General features: G+C 43.9%; 1 protein-coding gene across 3 annotated transcripts in view; it reads right to left on the bottom strand.

Moving 5' to 3' along the window:
- The window catches only part of BICDL1 (BICD family like cargo adaptor 1), a 93,284-nt gene that overhangs the window by 23,327 nt on the left and 49,634 nt on the right, over nt 1-20,323 (bottom strand). For 2 of the 3 annotated variants that reach the window (XR_013539171.1, XM_072983514.2), the window contains exons 4-7: nt 10,242-10,388; nt 4,600-4,779; nt 1,785-2,003; nt 947-1,090 (exon numbers count right to left, since the gene is read on the bottom strand). Coding sequence is in view for 2 of the 3 variants with exons in the window: in XM_072983514.2 (XP_072839615.2) it covers nt 947-1,090; nt 1,785-2,003; nt 4,600-4,779; nt 10,242-10,388 (690 nt within the window). In the remaining variant the exon portion in view is untranslated. The remainder of the gene's footprint in view (nt 1-946; nt 1,091-1,784; nt 2,004-4,599; nt 4,780-10,241; nt 10,389-20,323) is intronic. The other variant, XM_078381620.1, reaches the window with a different exon arrangement.

Raw genomic sequence — 20,323 nt, 5'->3', positions numbered from 1 at the left:
CGCTTAACAGCGATTTGAATGGAACGCATTATTGTCATCAAACGAGGCACCACTGTATTGGTAACAGCAAAAGTAACTAAAAGTTAGATACAGAGGAAAAGGAATTAATGCCTCATGAAGCTAGAATTATGATGTAACTGAACTATGTTCTTGGTGTTGCAAAAAGGAATTAATCAGAAGCAGATTGTTACCTATGGGTAGTTATTTCCAAGGTAGCTCAGTGGGAGAGGACCTGCTCTACCTGCAGAAGGTTTGATTCCTGGCTTCTTTGGATCGGGCTAGCAAATGAATCCTGCCCGAGATCATGGCTTTCCTGGCTGCCAGTCTGTGTCAACATACGGGATGACATGGACCAAGGGTCTGAGGTTCCTTCCCATCTCCCCTGCCCACTCTGACGAGACCAATCAAAGAAAAAGTGAAAAGGAGGAGCAACCTCCTCCTGCTCATCTTCTTCTTTTCCACTACGGTTGGAAAATAAGGGCACTAAAGCATGTAGAACGTGATCCAAACCCGTGCAGAGGCAATAGGCAGATAGCCAAGCTCAAGCATCTTTTCACTCTTTTGTCTTTTCTAGATGAAAAAGCAGATTGGTACTCCTAGGTATTCTTCCTTCTTTCTCTAAAATTATTTCCTGTTTCCTCTCCTTGCTCCACGTTAATCAAGAACCTGCAATCCTGGAAGCCAGTTACAGCCAGTTCCTGCTACAGAAATCTTTAAGAGGATTTCCTGGGTGGATAAACTGGAAGTCAGTTTCTCTCTCTCTCTCTCTCTCTCCTTTTTGTTTCTAGAGTGGTTCTTAATCACTACAGAATTCAATCAGCAAAGTCAACAATAGCAAGAAGAAGGTATCGGATGAACTGCTCAAAAGGTCACAGCGTTTATCTTGCTTTAAGTCACCTCCCTCACCTGAAAAGGTTGGGAATTGGCCAAGGGACCGCCCGCTTACCTGGCTGTGGAGTTGCTGCAGCTCCTCCAGGCTCTGCCTCAGTTTCCCCCTTTCCCCCTCCATCAGCTCCCGCAGGGCCCTTGAATCTTCGCTGGTCTGCTTGATCTGTTCTTCTAAGGCATCATCATCACTTCTTCGTAAGCTCTGGGAAGCAGTAAAGAAAAGAGACATTTTGTTCTGCTTTCTCTTGAGATGCAATGCAGGTGGAGATTCTTTGGTATTTTATTTTTCTAACCCTTTTTTTCTAGAATGCTTTTCAGTGTATTATTTTTTTTTACATAATAGGACATTTTGCAGAGCAACAAAAAAACACCCAAAAAGGCAGAGACAGGAAGGTGAGGAGTCTGTGCCCAGAGGAATCCTGCAGTTTAAAATTCAGTCGGAGTGGGCAAGTTAATAAGAGATTAAATGATTGTGATGATCCTCCTCCTCGTCATTCTGCCTTCCCTTCCATGAGCTCAAGGTGACATATAAAGTTCTCCTTCCATTTTATCTACCCTACACCACTGCGAGGTAGGATAGCCCGAAAAGGGTGTCAAGCCGAAGGGCATACAGTGAAGACAAGAGTTTAAACAGTTATTAGCTAAGAGCGAAAAAGAACATTTTCTGAAAGTTCTAAAAGCCCTTTGCTGGTAACACAAAGGGATCTTTGTTCACGACCTCTTTGCTATGCGTTAAAAGAACCCTCTGTTACTAAAACAAGAGATTAAGGAACACTAGAGAGAGTTCAGACACACCATGGTGGGGTGGGGGGGACACAACCCGCCTTTTGTGGTCTCCTAAATTAAACAGATTAAAAGTGGGGGATCCAGCCGGCAGCACATCCCCTTCCTCTTACCGGGGAGTCTGTGCCATCTATAACGCTCTGTATCAGCCTCTTAAGCTCGCTGAGCGCGGCCCGCAGGCTCCCAGCGGGCACGTCTTTGGCCGAGGAGGTTTCCGAAGACTCGTCCATGGAGGAGTCGGTGGAGACCGCCGAGTCGGCGCTGTCGTTCCCTCTGAGGTGGGTGCACAAGTATCGGACCTGGCAATAGGCTTCCCAAAGCTGGAGCCGTAGCTGCGGCGAGAGAGAGAGAGGACGCTGGCTGTTCGGCAAAGGACCATCATTGCTTTCAAGCACAGAAGCCCACGGAGATCCACGCGAAACCCTGATTGATCGACTGATTGATTTGAAGTTGATTTATAGACCACCCTGTTAGTGCAAGGATGCTGTTCCCTTCCCACTGCGGTGGTACCTCTTCATCTATAGTGGTGCCTCGCAAGACAAGTTTAATTCGTTCCATGGAAATCACTGTCTTGCGAAAACATCGTCTTGCGAAACCCAATTCCCCATTGGAATGCATTAAAATCTACAGTACTCCCATTTGCAGGCTTTGGAATGGCTAGGTTGGCGAGAGCTGGGACAAGCAACAGGAGCTCACCCCTTGTGTGGTGTTGAATGAACCACATTTCGATCGACCGCCCGGTGGACCCCGCAGTTCAACCTGCAGCACCACCCACCTTCCAGCTCTACGAGAGCAGGGTAAGAGGAGTGACATCGAGCAGCGTCATTGTGGAAGGTCTCCCTAAACAGCAGGGTTTTGAGCTGCCTCCTAAAGGTTAGCAGGCAGAGGGTCAGGCATAGTTCCACCGGCAGTCGGTGCCCCCGTGAAGAAGGCTTGGCCCCCAGTAGAAAGGGCCTCCTTTAGAGTGGCAACCCAGAGGAGCATGCCCTGGGAGGATCTGGTGGGTCGGGCAGATGACACGGGAGAAAGGTGCTCCAGCAAGAGCCTCTTACAAACACCAGGATTGGAATCCAAGATCGGTAACATTCCAATTATTAGGATCATTACTGTTTGTGTTGTGTCCTTCCTCTATGAAGATCAATGACTTAATCTTCACACTGAACCTGTGTTGACCTGATCCTTTTTGCACAGTTTGATCACGTGCAATTCGTTATCTTAGCAGCAAATGTATTTACTGGTCACCTAGATAGGAGCCTTATGATTTTTATATAATTTAGCTTCTTGCACCTCTCGGTCTCTCTTTTAAAAAAGCAAGACTCTAGTTGTTATGAGTTCCAAAGATTTATTCGGAAGTGCTTTGGCGATGCCTGGAGAAGTCAAAGGGGTGACTGCCTACAGAGGCGGCTTGTGACTGGAGCAGGGGAACATGTCTCTCACATTTAGATTGGGCTATCCCAGCTCTGTCTGTGACCCAGTCCCAGCTGCATGGGATTTTTCCTGCACGGGAGTAGGTCCTGCATGGATCCTAGCCCTCTAACTGGCAACAGAAGAAATGGGGAAAGCAGAAATAATTAAAATGCAGATTTATACAAAAAGAAATAAATATACATACTTGAAACAGGTTGCAAAAATTTAAAGGACATTAAGGGAGGTTAAGCTGCCTGGATATCTCAGTGTGTTGGATACCTGGCCGTGGAGCCAGAGGTCAGGAGGATTCAATTCAGCACGGTGCTCTGTACGAGAAGGGTCAGGCTGTGTGTGGCCTTGGGCAAGCTGCACAGTTCTAAAGCACCCCCAGAAAATGTGAACGGCAAACCTTTTATTGGAAGCTCTGGAACAAGTTGCCATGAGTCACAATCGACTTGACAGCACACAAGTGCTCTCATGAAAAAGGAAAGTTTAGACCATTTGGTGGGAGGCTGTCATTGGTTCCAAGTTTTAATGGCTATGTATATTGAAAGGCTGTTTTAGAAGCCAAAAAAAGGGTGCTTCAAAGCTAATTTAAAGAATATCATGGGGTTCTGAGTGGCCAGGGGCACAGGATTTATTGAATATCTGTCTTATTAGTATATTTAGTGGTATATTTACTGACTGACGGAAAAAAAATCCAGGTACAGTCGTGAACCGCTTAATGATTACCCCATATAACGACGAATCCGCTTCACAACAATGTTTTAAATGGTGTTTTTTTTCCGCTTTGCGAAGATCGGTTCCCTGCTTCGGGAATCAATTCTTTGCATTACGACAATCAAAACAGCTGATTGTCGGGTTTTCAAAATGGCCGCCGGGTGCTCAAAATGGCTCCCCGCTGTGTTTTTGGACGGATTCCTTGCTCTACAGGCACCAAAAATGGCCACCCCTATGAAGGATTTTTGCTGGACGATGAGTTTTTCAGTCCATTGGAATGCACTGAAAGGTTTTTAATGCATTTCAATGGGCTTTTTATTTCGCTTTATGTTTTTGCTTTACAGCGATTTCGCTGGAACAAATTAACGTCGTTAAGCGAGGCACCACTGTATTCCTAAAACTGTGCTGTTCAGTCCTGTGCAATTCAAGACAGAAGTGTACGGGAGATGTTCCAGGAGTGGTTTACCATTGTTCACCCCCATACAAGTGAGTTTCCACGGTCAAGCCAAACCCAGGTCCAACGCTACACCCAAGTCCAACACTGTACCCACTATATCATGCTGGTTCTTAAACAACCTGCAGTTCTTTTTTCTCCCCTTTTTTTAAAAAAAGAAGGTAGTACCTCCTAGCTCAGTGCAGACAGCCCATTCAGAAACTGCAGCCATCAAGCTCAGCTTAGCCCCTTTGGCAACCACCAAGCTTGCCCACCTCCAGGACTGCTGCTGACCCATAACCCTCAACCTCATGCCAACACCATCCACGCTGCACCCAGTCCTGCTAGAGCCCGGGGTTTTGAGGTACCTGCTCTCTCTCTTGCTCCAGCTCCTCGGCTTCCATGCTCTGCTCGATCTCGGACAGCAAGGACGTGCTGGTGGAGTTGAAATGCTGGAGGCTCCGCTCTTCGCTGAGTTCCTCCACCTTGACCTGCAGCTGCCGGTATGACAGCCTCACCTCCTGAAGCTCCATCTGGCTTTGATGCAACTGCCGAGGGAAGCAACGCCCAAGAGATGCAGGGGAGAACGTTAGCAAAAATCCCCGCACCGCGGAGACTCAAATCGGCTGGGAGTTCATGCCACAGTGAAATCCCCCCCCGGGCACCGTGAGTGTCTAGAAGGGCTGGAATAAGATGATGAAACCCAAAGTTTGACAGGAAAACTGCTTCTGGACTCATGACCTGGTAAGGAAGCTCAGGGTCTCCTTGTCCTGCTCGGTATGGGAAAGAACTCCTGGTCTTTTATGGCAACACCAATCTTTCTGACATTTTACAGACATTTCAGCTTTTATCTTGTTAAAAAAAATTGTTTGCACACGGATGGATGATTCCTCTCTGTCCATGCTCCATTGTGGTGGGGAGGGGGGGAGAGCAGAGACTAGAGTCCAGGGCCAGGAAAAAAAAACATTCAAAGCCCCTACCCAGCAGGAAATCTATTATAACCCTTCCTTTCCAAGGATTTGTGGGGAGTTTTATCCCAACATATCTGGAGGGCACCCGCCGAGCAACACAGGTTTACGTTGATGGGTAGGAACTTTCCTGGACTTCCAGTGGGAGCCTTTCTCTGGAATGGGTGGGGATTTACACCTGTGGTTTTCTGGGTGTAGGATGCATCCTCTACCCCAGAGCTACACACCTTGACCTGCAAGAAAGAATTTGCTTGTAACTAAATCCTGAGCACAGTGCAGTGATCAGAGTGTTGGGCTAGGACTCAGGAGATCTGGGTTCAAATCCCCACGGGGCTATGAAGTTCATGGGGCAAACCTTAGGCCGTTACACTTGTTTAGTCTACCTCCACCTCAAAGGGCTGGTGAGGCGATAACATGGGTTGGAGGAAAATCACATGAAATTGGGATAAAGGCCAATAGGAATCATAAATATGAATCATAAGAAACCAGACCATTGGTTTACTGTTTTGTACAGTCGTGCCCCACTTAACGATTGCCTCGCTTAACAAGGAAATCGCTTAACGATGAGGTTTTTGCGATTGCTTGATGTTTTAAATGGTTTTTTTTTTCACTTTGCGATGATTGGTTCCCTGCTTCCGGAACCGATTCTTTGCAAAACTATGTTTTTTGAACAGATGATTGGCAGATTCAAAATGGCCGCCGGCTTTCAAAATGGCCCCCCGCTGTTTTCTAGGGACGGATTCCTCGCTTTACAGGCACCGAAAATGGCTGCCGTATGGAGGATCTTTGCAAAACAAGCAGGTATTCAGCCCATTGGAACACATTGAAGGGTTTTCAATGCGTTTCAATGGGCTTTTTTGTTTCATTTGATGACGTTTTTGCTCTACAGCGATTTCGCTGGAACGAATTAACGTCGTCAAGCGAGGCACCACTGTATATTGACAATCGCCCCAGAGCATTTTCAAGCAGACGTTCTATCTCCCAATCGCACTGGTCTTCCAGTAACAAATTTGTCAGTGTTGGGTTTCTCCCTTTGTCTAATGTAGAAACTAGACACTGGTTTTCTGTTCTAAACAGGACTTGCGATGCTCCACAGTATGTAAATGCGCCAGCAGCAGGCAAGAATCTGAAGTGCTGAAGAAACTCTCTGACTGATTAGGTTTATTTATTTATATGTTGGAATAGTTTATATTCTGCCTCCTGTCACAGAATAAATTCTGTTATATTCTGCCACAACAATAAGCAACAAAACAGCATGAAGCGGTTTAAAACAAGGCAACACAATCTGAAGTGGCTTAAAGTAATATTGTGTATATACAACACGGCCAAGCCAGGCTAGCAATGACCACTAGGCCCCCAAAAGCCTTTTGGCTGGAGATCAAAATGAGGCTTCCAAGGAGACAACACTCAGAACTTGTGTCTCTTGGCTGGCAGAAAGGTGGCCTATAGATGATACTAAACAAACACTCCAATTCAGTGTTGGGAGAGTGAGAACAGACAAAAGAAAATATTCCTTTGCCCAGCATGTTGTTAATCTGTGGAACTCCTTGGCAGAGGATGTGGTGATGGCATCTGGCCTGGATGCCTTTAAAAGGAGATTGGACAGATTTCTGGAGGAAAAGTCCATCACAGGTTATAAACCATGGTGGGAATGTACAATCTCCAGGCTTAAAAGGAAGGTGCTTCAACATGCCAGATGCAGGGGAGAGAGGTCAGGAGACAAGTAAAGCGTCTAGTTGTCTCGTGTGCTCCCAGAGCCACACGGTGGGGCCACTTTGAGATACAGGGAGCTGGACTGGAGGGGCCCTTGGCCTGATCCAGCACAGGGCTCTTCTTAGGTTCTTATGTAATCGTCCCAGCCCAGAAAGGTCCCTCTCAGCCAAACCTACTAAAGGCAGCATGCAAGATTTTAAAACTCCAACAGGATACGAGATCTGGTTAGAAAGTTCCCTGTGACGTTTGCCCCTCGTGGCCCCCGCCTGACTCTCCAAACACAGAGCACACGAAGGCAAACCGATACTCCTTTTCACCCTGCTGCCACCAGATGATCACTAAATCAACATTACTTATGGAAGGATGAAGATGCAGGTCCAGACTTCACTGTCTTCTAAATAAAACTTGTTTATTGGTTACAGATGTTTGATTATTAATCATAGGTAACTTCTACAGGTTTATCTATCATCAGTCTCCACATTCTATTTATTATAACAGCAGTTATTCACTCTAATCACACCTCAGATCTCCCAAATTCCACACTCTATCTCCCTCCTCGCTCTTCTCCCTCTCGACTCTGACTGGCTCACTCTCTGACTCTCACTCTTTTTTAATATAACTCTCAGCTCCACCTCTCAGCAATATTAGCCTGCAACGTGAATAAGGCATGACTATTTAACATAATAGGGAGAATGCTATAGTTCCCCTATAAAAAAAGAGTGGGAGGTAAAACCCAGTCACTTATATCTTATGCATTCACCAACAAATTTAGCTTGGGCTTGTTTGTTGTTTGTTTATATAGCCACTGATTTACTAAATGTTATTGCTCTTATATGCTATGAAATTGCCTCCAAATTATGGGGGCCCTAGGGATGAATCACTTCCAAAAGATCCTATCACTAACAGTTGTGCTCAGGTCTAGCAAACTCAAGGTGATGACGTCCTTTATTCAGTCAATCCATCTCAGGGTCACTCCACTTCTTGTTCTACTGCCTTTCACTTTTCCTAGCATTATCATTTTTTTCCCCAGTGACTCCTCTCTTTTCAATGATACCTCCAAAGTAGAATGGCCTCAGTTTAGAAATTTTAGCTTCTAGATCTCCTGAGATGCTTCTGGATGAGGATCTTATTTGTACAACTGCCCTGACTTGTTCACAATATGTCACTGGGGAGTCATCGATTGATTTGTTCGTTCGTTCATTTGTTTGTTCGTTCATTCGCTTGTTTGTTTGTTTCTGAGATTTTTACCCTGCCCCCCCAGACAGTGTCTACTCGGGGCGGCTTACATGGATAAAAACACAACAATATGACTTGCGTAAAATCGTTAAAGATATAGTTAAAGCAATTGATTCCAAACAACGTATTACCAAGGTGGCATGATTCAAGGAAGAAAAATAAAGATCAATTATAATAATTAATTAATTAATTATTTAATTTATTTATTTGAAGCAGTGACAGAACCAATCCTGATGAGCATTTGGAAGGCGCTTCCGCAGTTTTGGGGGGGCTGACCTTAAGGAGGCCCTGTCTCTCTCACTCGGATGAACTCTATACTAGATGCTGCAGAAAAATTACCTTTATGTGCTATTTCATGAGTGTCACATCACCAGTTTACTGGAAGACACAGCCATACAAAGCCACTGCATGTCACATTCTGAACTTAGCAAGCCTATTATCTGCAGATGGCTTATCTTATCGAGGTGATAACATGCTGAGCTGGTCCGAGAGGGAGTTTCTGCCACTCAGAATGCGACCAGGAGGTGGGTGTCCATTGTCTTCCATTCCTCCTGCCAGTTTCAACATTGCCTGTAAAAACTCTTTGGTTACCCAGGGCAATGATACCCTTCTGCTGAGAGGGAAGGATCGGTTATCCACAGGGCACCATGTCTCAACAGGGACCATGCCCATTTGAATTCAGGGAGCCCCCCCCCCATGTGGGCACATCTTTTACAATGCTGCGTCATGTTGGCCACCCTCCTAGACAATAAACTGGCCTGAGGCACCTCTGGCTTTTCGTCTCCGCCAGGACATAAAGAGGAGAAGCTCACTGAGGTTTTGGCTGGTTTATAACCTTCAGTTACTCCAAGTGCACTTTCTAGTCCTCCTGTGTCCCCCCCACCGCAAAATCCTCAATAATAATTCGTAGGAATAGCTGTCAATTAGCTTTTCCTTGCAATCTCTAGAAGAGCCAACAGGGTGTGGTGCTTATTACCCTAGTAGCTCAACACAAAAGATCACAAAAAATTTTTTGAAGCTAAGAACACTGAGTACACAAATACTAAAAAGTATCAAATGAATATTAAATGAAAAACCATAAGCAACACCAAAACATATTCAGAACAGCAAGGTACAAAAATCCATTAAAAAAGCTCTCCTTAGGCAATCAGCCATGAAGGCTGGCCTCCAGTGGGAGGGAGTTCCGGAGTCTAAAGGAGCAGCCACAGAGAAGGCTGTGTCACCTGTGTTTCCCCCACCAAGCGCACCTGTGAAAGTGGCAGGGCTGAGAGAAAGGTCTCTCCTGATAATCTTAACACCCGGGCAGGCTCATAAAGGGAGATGCGGTCCTGGAGGTATCTTGGACCCAAGCTGAGAAGGATTGTCAACAGTGGCGTAGTGGAGCCAGAGCTGGCGAGGTCACTGCCCTGGGACTTTCAGAAGAGCAGAGTCTATGATATCACCCGCCACCCCTCCCCTTCCTTTTGCTTCCCTCTGAGCTTAGAGAACTGAATTTTGCACAAGAGCAATGTACGGTTGCAAACTATCCTTGCTGTGATGCAAAGCAATTGAAGGCAAGATTGAACTGGAAGAAGCCACTCAGAACCCTTAGCTTCACAAAAGACCTGCTCCTCGCTTGCTGAGATGGACCAACCCAGCAAGCTGTATTTTTGGACCTGCTGTGTGAAGGGAGGGGCTGTCATCCTGCCGAGGTGCACTTTGGATGCACATGGTCTATAGAAAGCCAAAGAAAACTTGTCTGTCGTATTTAAGACACCAGAGGACTCATTGCTGGTAACGCATCCCATTCATAAATGTGTGAGTTCTCTTTTTTTCTGCTCCTCTGGTAGCTACAATCCATAAGACCTCTAAAGCACAACGCTGTATGCATTAACTCAGAATAAAGTCCCACTGAATCTAATAAGGCTTACTCCCTGGTAAGTAACTACAAGCCCACAGCTTGTGAGGCTGTCCACAGAACTTTTTGCAAAACCCCACAGAACAGGAGGGGGAAGAGGCCATTTCAGCTGCCTTGCTTCAAACTCTTTATTTTAATGGGGACTAAAATTTTCCACTTTTTTCTCCCAACAGCCCTCTTCCCCAGCCTTGCTTACCTGCATATCCTTCTCGTGGCTCTGCTTCTCCAGAATCAAGACTCGGTCTTGAAGTTCTTCCACGGTTCCCTGAAGGAGATTATTTTCCTCCATCATGGCAGTCAGGCGGCGTTCTAACTCCTGCTTCCGATCCGTCAGCATCTTAATCTGGAAAGGGAGGAAAGGTGGAGGGGAAGGCAAAGGGACGCCGGGAGAAGCCAAAAACTGTGATCTTTCCTTCCAAAAACAGAGAGAGAGAGAGAGAGAGAGAGATGCAGAAACAGAGAAGAAACTAGACTACACCTGTAGGAGAGACTGGCACAAATGGAAGGAAGCAAAGCATTTCTTCCCCGAACGCTTCAGGAACTTGCTCGAGGGTGGGAGGAATTTAAACTCTCCCGTGTTGGAATGTGTGTTGCCAAGCAAAGCCGAGGGAGGGAAGGAGGCAAACCAGACCACTGTATTCTCTGGAATTCCCAAGAGATTAAAAGCTCTCTCTCTCTCCCTCCCCCCCCCCCCTCTCTCTGTTTCTACAAGAAAGACAGTTCTGCTCAATGGCCAGGACGGCAGAAAGATTCAGGAAAATATTGCCCCCCAAAAGGACTTTTTCCAAGCCCTGGGAGTGTCCAAAATGGATTTCTTTACTCCGGGTGCCTCTATCTCATGGGGTGGGGATTGGAAAAACAAGTCTTGCTAGGTCGTCGTTTGAAGCCCCAGAGCTAACAATTTTGGACAGAGAATGATGGGTGGTTGTTTCAGACAACCACCTGTATTATTTCAGCCGCAAAACACACTCAAGTCCTCATTTTCCTTCCTCCACCCATCCTGCAACGATAATTCCAAGCACTACTACTATTATTACTTCAACATTCCTGATAGGTTAGAACGATGGTGCCTGACCTTGGGTAACCCGGGTATTCTTGCACTGCGATTCCCAGAAGTCGTCACCATAAGTCGTGCTAGCCCGAGGTTTCTGGAAGTTGCGGTCCAAGAATTCCTGGGTTTCCCAAGGTTGGGAAACACCGGTTAGAGAGCATCCTCAGCCCCACCCCAAAGGTTTGGCAACCCTGATTAAAGAGGAAAGTTTCCGAGCATGTGTAGAGTTTCATCTTGGTTCACCCGTCACTGCCGCGTCATGATGCAGGGAATAAAATTGCAACGGCCAGCTGTTCTCAAAACATTCACTTGAGAATAAGAGGCATAAAATATAAAAAGAGCAAAAAAAATAAGATGTCTGTAAACATGCACATGCCTAGCTAGCTAGCCACCAGTTATGGAATGTTATAATAATAATAATAATAATAATAATAATAATAATAATAATAATAATAATAATAATAATAATAATAATAATAATAATAATAATAATAATAATAATAATAATAATAATAATAATAATAATAATAATAATAATAATAATAATAGTTATTGTTATTGTTATTGTTATTGTTATTGTTATTGTTATTGTTATTGTTATTGTTATTGTTATTGTTACCATGTTGTTGTTATTGTTGTTTTTATTGTTGTTTTTATTATTATTATTAAAAAAACAGAAGACTGTGGCAGCCATCACCCATTTTGGTGGGCCATGGCACACCCATATCTGTTGATGTCCAACTTGGATGTTCAATGAGGGCTCCTCCCTGGACTCTGCCAAGGGGGGACCTAAATATTGGTCAAGTCCGACTCTGGCTGCAGAACTGCTGAATTAAACCCAGAACTTGGAAAGGTCTCTTTTTTTAAAATAAGAACTTCCAGGATCATGGCCACTGGCCATCCTGCCAAAGGGATTCTGTGAGTTGGAATTCAACAAAAAGTAAAGATTCCAAGCTCTGATGAAGCCTCAAAAGTTTATCTTTGAGATTATCGTGAAGTTACTTCAAAAGCTGAAAAGCAACTCTTGCGATTAGTGGTACAGTATTTATCTCCAGCATTTGGTATTCAGAGGTTACAATGCCTCTAGCAGTTCCCAAACATCAATCTTTTACCATTATTTTTAAAAAACTAATTGAAATGTCATTGTTTTGGCAGTGGAATGGATTGATTTAGTCTTGAAAATGCTTTGAGATCTAGGCTTTTTAAAGAAAAAAAAAAGTACAGTTGCATTACAAGTCTGTGTCCTGTTCTGTTTTGTAAAAACCATCTGATCTAATGCATATGGATGTTATCTTCTTGCAGGAAATTCTGTTATTTAATTATGCTGCAGAAAATTTTCTGGCTTTCCAGTGCAAGATAGACTTTGTATATGTGGAATAAAGAGAATGGATGGTCTGTTCCACTGTTTGCTGGGCTGCCTATTATACTTACAGGAAATATTTATCTCTGCCTCTTGACTGAATGAGAAAATGGATGATTGAAGAAAAATTAAATTTTCTTTCATAAGAATGTAGTCGATTTGGGATTTAGCAGTCAAAGCGGCCAGTTTACAGAAACGAAAGACAAGGTGTTTGTTGAATCAGCCTTTAATATGTGTGAGTTTACAAATCTCTATTTTATTAACATGCACATACTAATTTAAATATTTTGCTATCTTGATTTTAGATTTAAATAATCTTATTATGTTTTAAGGCTTATTTATTTGTTTTCACTGCTCCTTGCTGAGCATGTGGAGGTCTCCCTCATTACGACTTTGAAATACAACCATACTGTATCTATTAGGATTTAGCCATTACAAAAATATAGCAAACGTATTTCTTATGCATAGCGAAGCCCAGTCTATGGTGTTCCTCAATGAGTCATGGGGAGGAAGCCATTGTCTTTAGCAAAGATATGTTAAAACAATAAAATACTCAGGCTTCTTCCTGGAGGAATATCAAAGCGTAATCCTGAATTTCAAAAGAATTTCCTGGGAAAGAAAGTTCAAAGGAATACCAACTTAAACAGGGAACCTACCAATTCGATTTACTCATTTTAAGGCCCTTTATGTGTTTCCTATATAGCTGCGTACCATCGTTGGTTTGGTAGACTGTCTTTTCGCTTGTCTCTATGGGCCAGTATTGAATAAACACTTTCCTAAACCTGTAATAGGTCTCCTTACATATTCCTAAGAGAAAGTTCTCCAACACTTCTCAGATACTGGCTGTCTTCCCTATGTTTCATAAAAGGACACTATATACTGGCTTTGCTATACATAAGAAATATGTGGGCAGTACTGTATTTATATACCCTGTTTCCCCAAAAATAAGACCTAACCTGAAAATAAGCCCTAGTAGGATTTTTCAGGATGCTCATAATATAAGCCATACCCCAAAAATAAGCCCCAGTTAAGTGAAACTCTGCCACCCACCCTTATGCAGCAACCATAAGAAGATGGCAGGACTGTATTTGAATAAACATAGATTGTTGTACATGAAAAAAAATAAATCATACCCTGAAAATAAGCCCTAATGAATGTTTTGGAGCAAATATTAATATAAGACCCTGTCTTATTTTCGGGGAAACACGGTAATTGCAAAATCCTAATATCTATGGTTACATTTCAAAGCTGCAATGGGATCTCCACAAGAGCATGTTTCCTGTACTGTATTTGAAAGGATCCGATGCCTTACTCAATAAATCAGCAACCTATGGGCCACTTCCCGTCACCCATGCTGAGCCTAGCTTCAGTCCATTGACTTTGGTTGGCTGATCTTCCAGGTTTTACCCACATGCTTATTTTTACTAAAGAAAAAAAAATCCTTATGTCCCATCAGTAGCAGGAATAGTTCGGGTGGAGAGGTGGAAAACACATCTCCATTCTCACATTACCCTGGTGGAATGCTGTTTCTTTCAAGGCCCAGTTGGCGCCAAGGACAGACACATTTCAGCAGCAAACTAGAACTTTTATTCTTCTTTATCAGGGCTTTGAGAGTCCGTGGTCTATCAAAGGGCTTTTATAAATGGAACATTTTTTTCCTCCTTAAAGTGCCATGTTCTGCATTGATGTAAAGAGCATTTCCCCCATCACTGATATGTTGTTATTCCTATCTCACATTGTACTGTGGTTTTCCCGTGACTTTTCACTTCTTTTTCAAGTCTTCTCATAGCAAGATTTATTTTCAGCAAGGCTTTGTGCCAGGAGCAGAGTTTAGCACTTCCCATGTGCAGCTAGTGTCCCAGTTATTACGCCTCTGGTTGGAAGCTTTCAATTAACACTAAAGGAGTACTTTAAAAAAAAAGTCTCCAGAAGATAAGACATAACAGAGAAATGGGCTTCTTAAAGAGTCCATAAAAGAGAATCAGATTTCTTGAAGAGAAGCAAGGTTGGCTTTCAAAGAGAAGTTTGAAATTAGAACTCCTTCCAGTACCAAGACACAGAAGGTGGGAGGGAGGCCGTGCAAAACAAGCTCTCCATCTACAACAGCCATGAGTAGTTCCAACGTACTGTGTTGTCGGCATGTCATAGTCAGTAAGGTCTTTTGAGAGAGGACAACAGACTGCTTTAAAATTAATGCCAGAGGTGGAAAGCTGATCTCCTTGCAGGTATTAGACATCCTTCAGTCTCGAGAGATGATGGTAACGTGCTCTGTATGGAGGACTTGGAACAGCATCTAGTGTGGCTGAGAAGGCCAATTCGAGAGTGACCATCCCTTCCATACTGAAGACAAATACAATCTGTCCCCTTTCCAGCTCCTTGATTTTGCTGCTTCCGGGACTGCCTCTTTGCCTTGGCCTGCTGGTCAACGGTCTCTTCAAATTGAAAGAGGCCGTGATGCAACGCCTGCCTCCAGGCTGAACACTCAGATGTCAGGTTTTCCCATCTGTTGAGGTCCATTCCTAAGGCCTTCAGATACCGCTTGCAGATCTCCTTGCATCGCAGCTGCGGTCTCCCTCTGGGGCGATTTTCCTGCAGTAATTCTCCATACAGGAGATCTTTTGGAATCCGACCATCAGCCATTCTCACAACGTGCCCAAGCCAACTTAGACATTGCTGTTTCAGTAATGTACATATGCTAAAAATTCCAGCTCGTTCTAGGACTACTCTATTTGGAACGTTGTCCTGCCAGGTGATACCAAAAATGCGTCATCGGAGGCAACACATATGGAAAGTGTTCAGCTTCCTCTCCTGTCGTTCATAAAGGGTCCAGGACTCACTGCAGTACAGGAGTGTGTTCAGGACACAGGCTCTATAGACCTGGATCTTGGTATATTTTGTCAGCTTCTTATTCAGCCATACTCTCTTTGTGGCTCAGGGCAAGGGAAAACGGGAGTTGCAGTCAAGCCATATCAGGAGGGCCATAGGTTTCTCACCTATTTTTCAGTAAGTGCTTGTCCTTGCTCAATAGCGAAGCAGTGCATGAGTCAGAATGCAACTACATTGGCTATTTACCCTGCATTTTGCATCTGATTTGGCACGGATAAAATAGAACCAAATGCCACCAACTACACATTGAGAAGACAAACACAGGGAACCCCAGCGGGGAATCTTCTCTTTTTGTTCAGCATACAGGGAGTAGTTTATTTTGTTCTGATTCAGCAAACATTGCTTTTCTCCACTTTCTGGCATGTGTGATCACCTGATCTGATGCAAAACAGCAGTCATGGGGAGCCAGTAGATACACCATCACATCAGTTCTGATCAACAGTTTGTTGTCTCCCTTTCTCCAAACAATTTTCTTGTTTCCCTATTATACTTGCCATAGAAGAGCACTATACTAGATGAGCGCTATGTCACTTTGGAAAATTAAAAAATAAAAAGTGGATGAAAGGAAGAGGTAGTTCCTAGGGACATGGCTGATTTCAGCAAAGATGGGCCTTTTTCTCAATTAAAGCTTTGCCCTGCGGACTCCAGCAATACGATAACTGATCATATTCGTGTGGACTGCTACAACAGTTTCGGCCACAGAAACCAGCAAAGACCAAGTTTGACAAACTCTGAAGCAAAGCACCTTTTATAGGCATACCCACAATCATGCTAGGTGGAGGGGAATGCAAGGAGAGATAAATTGTACTTTGGTGATAAAACAAATGACCATATTTTACCATGTATAAGACAATACTTTTCTTTAAAATATTTAGATTAAAAATTGAGGTTTGTCTTATATACATGGAAAAATATAGTACACTGCAACCTCAAGTTTGTCTCCTGCCAGGATTGCCAAGAGTGATATAAACATATTTTTAACAATAATAAATAAGCCCCAAAATCCCCCCCCCAAAAAAACACCACTGTTAGTGGATAGGGGTGACCAAAGTTTAAATGGCCAATATGTTGTAGCAAGTGGCCGATAAACATTTTTCCTATCAGCCAAAAGATACAGTCTGAGAAATCTACCCTCTCCCAAAATGAGTCTTAAAGGCTACTTTTTCTCTCTCTCTCTATGGGGAAAACTAGACTTGACACTAAAATAGGCCACCTGTTTCTCCCTCTTTGTAAAAAGCACAATTAGTGCCAGATGCCTCTGCGCTTGGAGGGGAGCACGCTACATATGGGGGTCTTTTAAAAACTGCTTTTGTCCCCTACAACAATTTCAATTATAAAATGTGCCTCCCATTCACATAAAGATGGAAGTTAGGGGGCTCGGGGCCGGCCATTTAGCACCCATCTCTCTCCTCCACTGCCATCTTGCCATCTCCCGAGAAGGCAGTTGCCTCACTTTGCCAAAGAATAGGGCCGGCCCTCTTCACACCAGAGCAATAATAATTTTAAAAAACCACCCGCATCTACCATGTCACAAAAATTGCTCTCACTCTATGCATGACTGACAAATGACTCCAACCCTTGCAGAAAAAGAGACAAGAAAGAAGGGAAAAAACGAGCCAATTCATCACATCTAGTCCAACCCCCAGTTATGGGAGCAATGGTTTCCTACAAGAATTACACTCGGGGCGATGACTTCTTCCGTGCATAGAAATGCTGTCCAGTTTACATGTCTTCTTACACCTTCCTTTGTTACGGCCAACTGTTTCGTAGCAATATTTTCAAACATGTGTCTTTATTTCTGCTGCGAAGGAGGAACAGCCTGGGGAAAAATGGCTATGAAGATTTTGGCTGGAAGATTCTGGAAGCAACGGCTCGGGGAACTCCACGCTGCCTGAGCAACTTCCACACTAATACCGACAGATATTAGTAAGCAGATCCCTCCACCCCACCTGCCCGTTCCAGTAAAGATGCCAGAAGTATTCAGCGATTCATTCCAGTAAGAAACATGTCCAGGAATTTCCCAGCAACACTGGAGGAGATTCAAAGGAACTTGCAACATTCTCCAGGCTGCTGAATTCCCGCGAAAGGATTTTTCAGTTCAATCTTTCAACACTCTGTATGTTTTCGCCACTCCCTTTTTCTCTACTGCTCTTCGAAGGCATCCAATATCAGCTTCACCCGAGCCTTTCAAAGATAAGTGTTGACTTCCTAGATGAGGTTTTCCAAGACAAGTAGGTCAAAAGGTCCCACATTTAAAAAACAAACATTTTTACAAAACAGGAGACCAATAAAACTCACAAGACAGGAATGTATCCTGAGTGGTCACAGAGTTTTTAAGTCTCTGAAAACTCTTCTTCATGGGGAAAACACCTTTCGAAGAACAGTCCTGCACAAACGGCAGCTCATGACCAAGCAGCCTGCTGTTTGCGCCAATTCTTTTACTGGCCGGACGAGTGTTTCGTGCTTCTTAGCCCTCCGTCCGCCAGCCGGGGCCCGCTCAGAAGCCTCACCCTGGCTTCCCTGCCCTCTCTCCCCTGGGCACAGCCTCTGAGCGGGTGCCCACCAGAGAAGCCGGGGCTGGGAAGAGCCAAATGAACTGGCATCAACCGCCGAAAAGCAGTCCATGCCCATCTCTGGTTAAGTGATAAAGTTAGCATATTAATATAATGTGAGCTCCTTTAAGAGGGGAAGATTGGGCAAAATCCTATTACAGTAGTTATGTCTACTGGCATAACCTAATGAGTGTAACTCTCAGCAACAAATTGCTGTAAGAGTCAGCCTAAGTATTGCAATAGCAAACACCTACACTGATGTGTTAACTTGTGCTGGATAGCTCAGTGGTTTGTGTCTCTGGCTGCAAAGTCACAAGTTAGGAGTTTGATTCCCCCACGGTGCTTCCCAGGGGAAAAGCCAACCTGGGTGGCCTTGGGCAAGCTGCACAGTCCCAAGGCATCCAAATAAGAAGGGAAGAGGAAATCTGAGTATTCTGTGCTTAGAAAACCCCGGAAAGGGACACCATAAGCCGGACCTGGTGTGATGGCACACAATGATGGTTAACTCACCACCACAATTTACAACTGTGTTCGTTTCGTGTAAGGATTCCAGCTGAGGCCTGTCTATTCTAACATGAGCTTGCCTCAACCCGCATTTAAAAATCTAGCCTAGTTTTCTTTTGTAGACATAAACACTTTACCTTAAACATATTTAATTTCTCAAGCACCTTAGCTTGGAAAGATTTGCATGACTGGCAAGTAGCAATATAATACTGTACTGTAAGAGGACGAGAGACCCACACCTGGCACAGAGGGGTGTGGCCGGGAACTCTGTAGTTTTGGGGAAAAAAAGGCAAGATGGGGAAACATCACCAAAATATATAAAATCTTGCAGGTTTCATAGAAATAGGGTAGCAAGACAACGATGATGATGATGTGCCATCAAGTCAATTCTGACTTGTTGTGATCCTTTCCAGGTAGAGAGGTATACTCAGAAGTATTTCCCCCTTCCCTTCTTCTGGGGCAGGGGGGCCCTGGGAATGTGCAGCCTACCCAAAGTCACCCAGGCTGCCTCTTCTGCTTGGAGGCACAGTTTATTTATTTATTTATTTATTAGATTTCTACCCCGCCCCTCTAGACTGTGTCTACTCAGTTGGGGAATCAAACTCCCAGCCCCTAAAAGCCACAGGCAGAGACCACAACCACTCAGCTATCCAGCCCAGGCTTTTTCTCCATCTCTCATCCTATTAGGACCTAGGGGTTGTCCACTAAGCTAAAGGGTGGGAGAATTATTTCTTAAGGTCTCTTTATTGTTGCCTACTCCAAAGATTCAGAGACAATTAAAGGAAGCATTTCTTAACAGAAATACTTAAAAATGGTTAAACTGTGCAGAGTTAAACGATAGCAGTCACTCTCGTAAGAGATAATAATGGCTTACGCCGTAGATAGCTTAAAAACGAAGAACAGAAAAATTCATGGAGGGAAATAGTTTATTCATTCATTCATTTACTTAACATTTACTGTGCATTTCAGCTGAAACAGGCACTCCAAACAAATATACTTATTAAAGGCTATGTTACGTGCCATCAAGCTGGAACCGATTTATAGTGACCCTGATAGGGCCTTCAAGGTACCTGCAAAATTTTAAGGAGTGGTTTTATTTGCTTCACTTCTCTCTTCCGGTGAGTTTCCTAGATCAAGTGGGGATTCAAACCTAGTTCTCCGGAATACTAGTCCATCACTCTATCCCTTACACTGAACTGGATATCCCTATCAATGGCTACTAGTCACAACTCTTGTATAATACCTCCAATTACACCTAGGAATTGCTGGGGAATAGGAGCGAGGGGGTGATGTTTAGTTTGTGGGGTTCCCTTTGGGGCACTGGATGCTAGGCTTTGTACGCCCTTGGTCTGATGAGCATAGTTTTTTTTTCTTAAACAACTGAATATCTTTTAAAATCATAAAAAGCCACGGGGTAAAGACTGCTGATCAGGATGGAGTGGAAGCGTACAAGAAAGGGGTGTTTAACCTTCTCCTTTTGTGTTGCATTCCCAATACTAAACATAAGGGAACTGGGAAATGCATTCAATACAACCCTGTGTGTTTTGCCTGCTGAAGCCAGAAATGGCAACTGGTCTTCCTGTACAGAAGGGTTGGAGAGAATCTGTCCTTAAGTCATCAGAGACCCAGTCACGCATGAAAGATTCACATAACCTGGAAGTTCATGGCTTCACGACAGTATAAACTCTGAAAACCATATGCTGTTGATGGATGTGTCGCATGCAAAGCAGGATGGGAATATCCCTATGCACCCGGGAGATCACTGGTAAAAGACAAGGGACTGAGGACCAAAAAGGCCAGATCCAGCTTGGAAACCCATTGGGTTTATTTCGAAAGGGAGAATCAAGTGTTAAAGACAGACATTGACTTATTAGAATATTTCTCTGTTTGGAAATCAAGGGCTTTTGAAAAGCAAGCCATGGATG

Source organism: Pogona vitticeps, chromosome 14 (assembly GCF_051106095.1).
Source record: "Pogona vitticeps strain Pit_001003342236 chromosome 14, PviZW2.1, whole genome shotgun sequence".
Taxonomy (NCBI): domain Eukaryota; kingdom Metazoa; phylum Chordata; class Lepidosauria; order Squamata; family Agamidae; genus Pogona; species Pogona vitticeps.
Note: the sequence above shows the minus strand (reverse complement) of the source record. Positions and strands in the feature narration are given on the sequence as shown.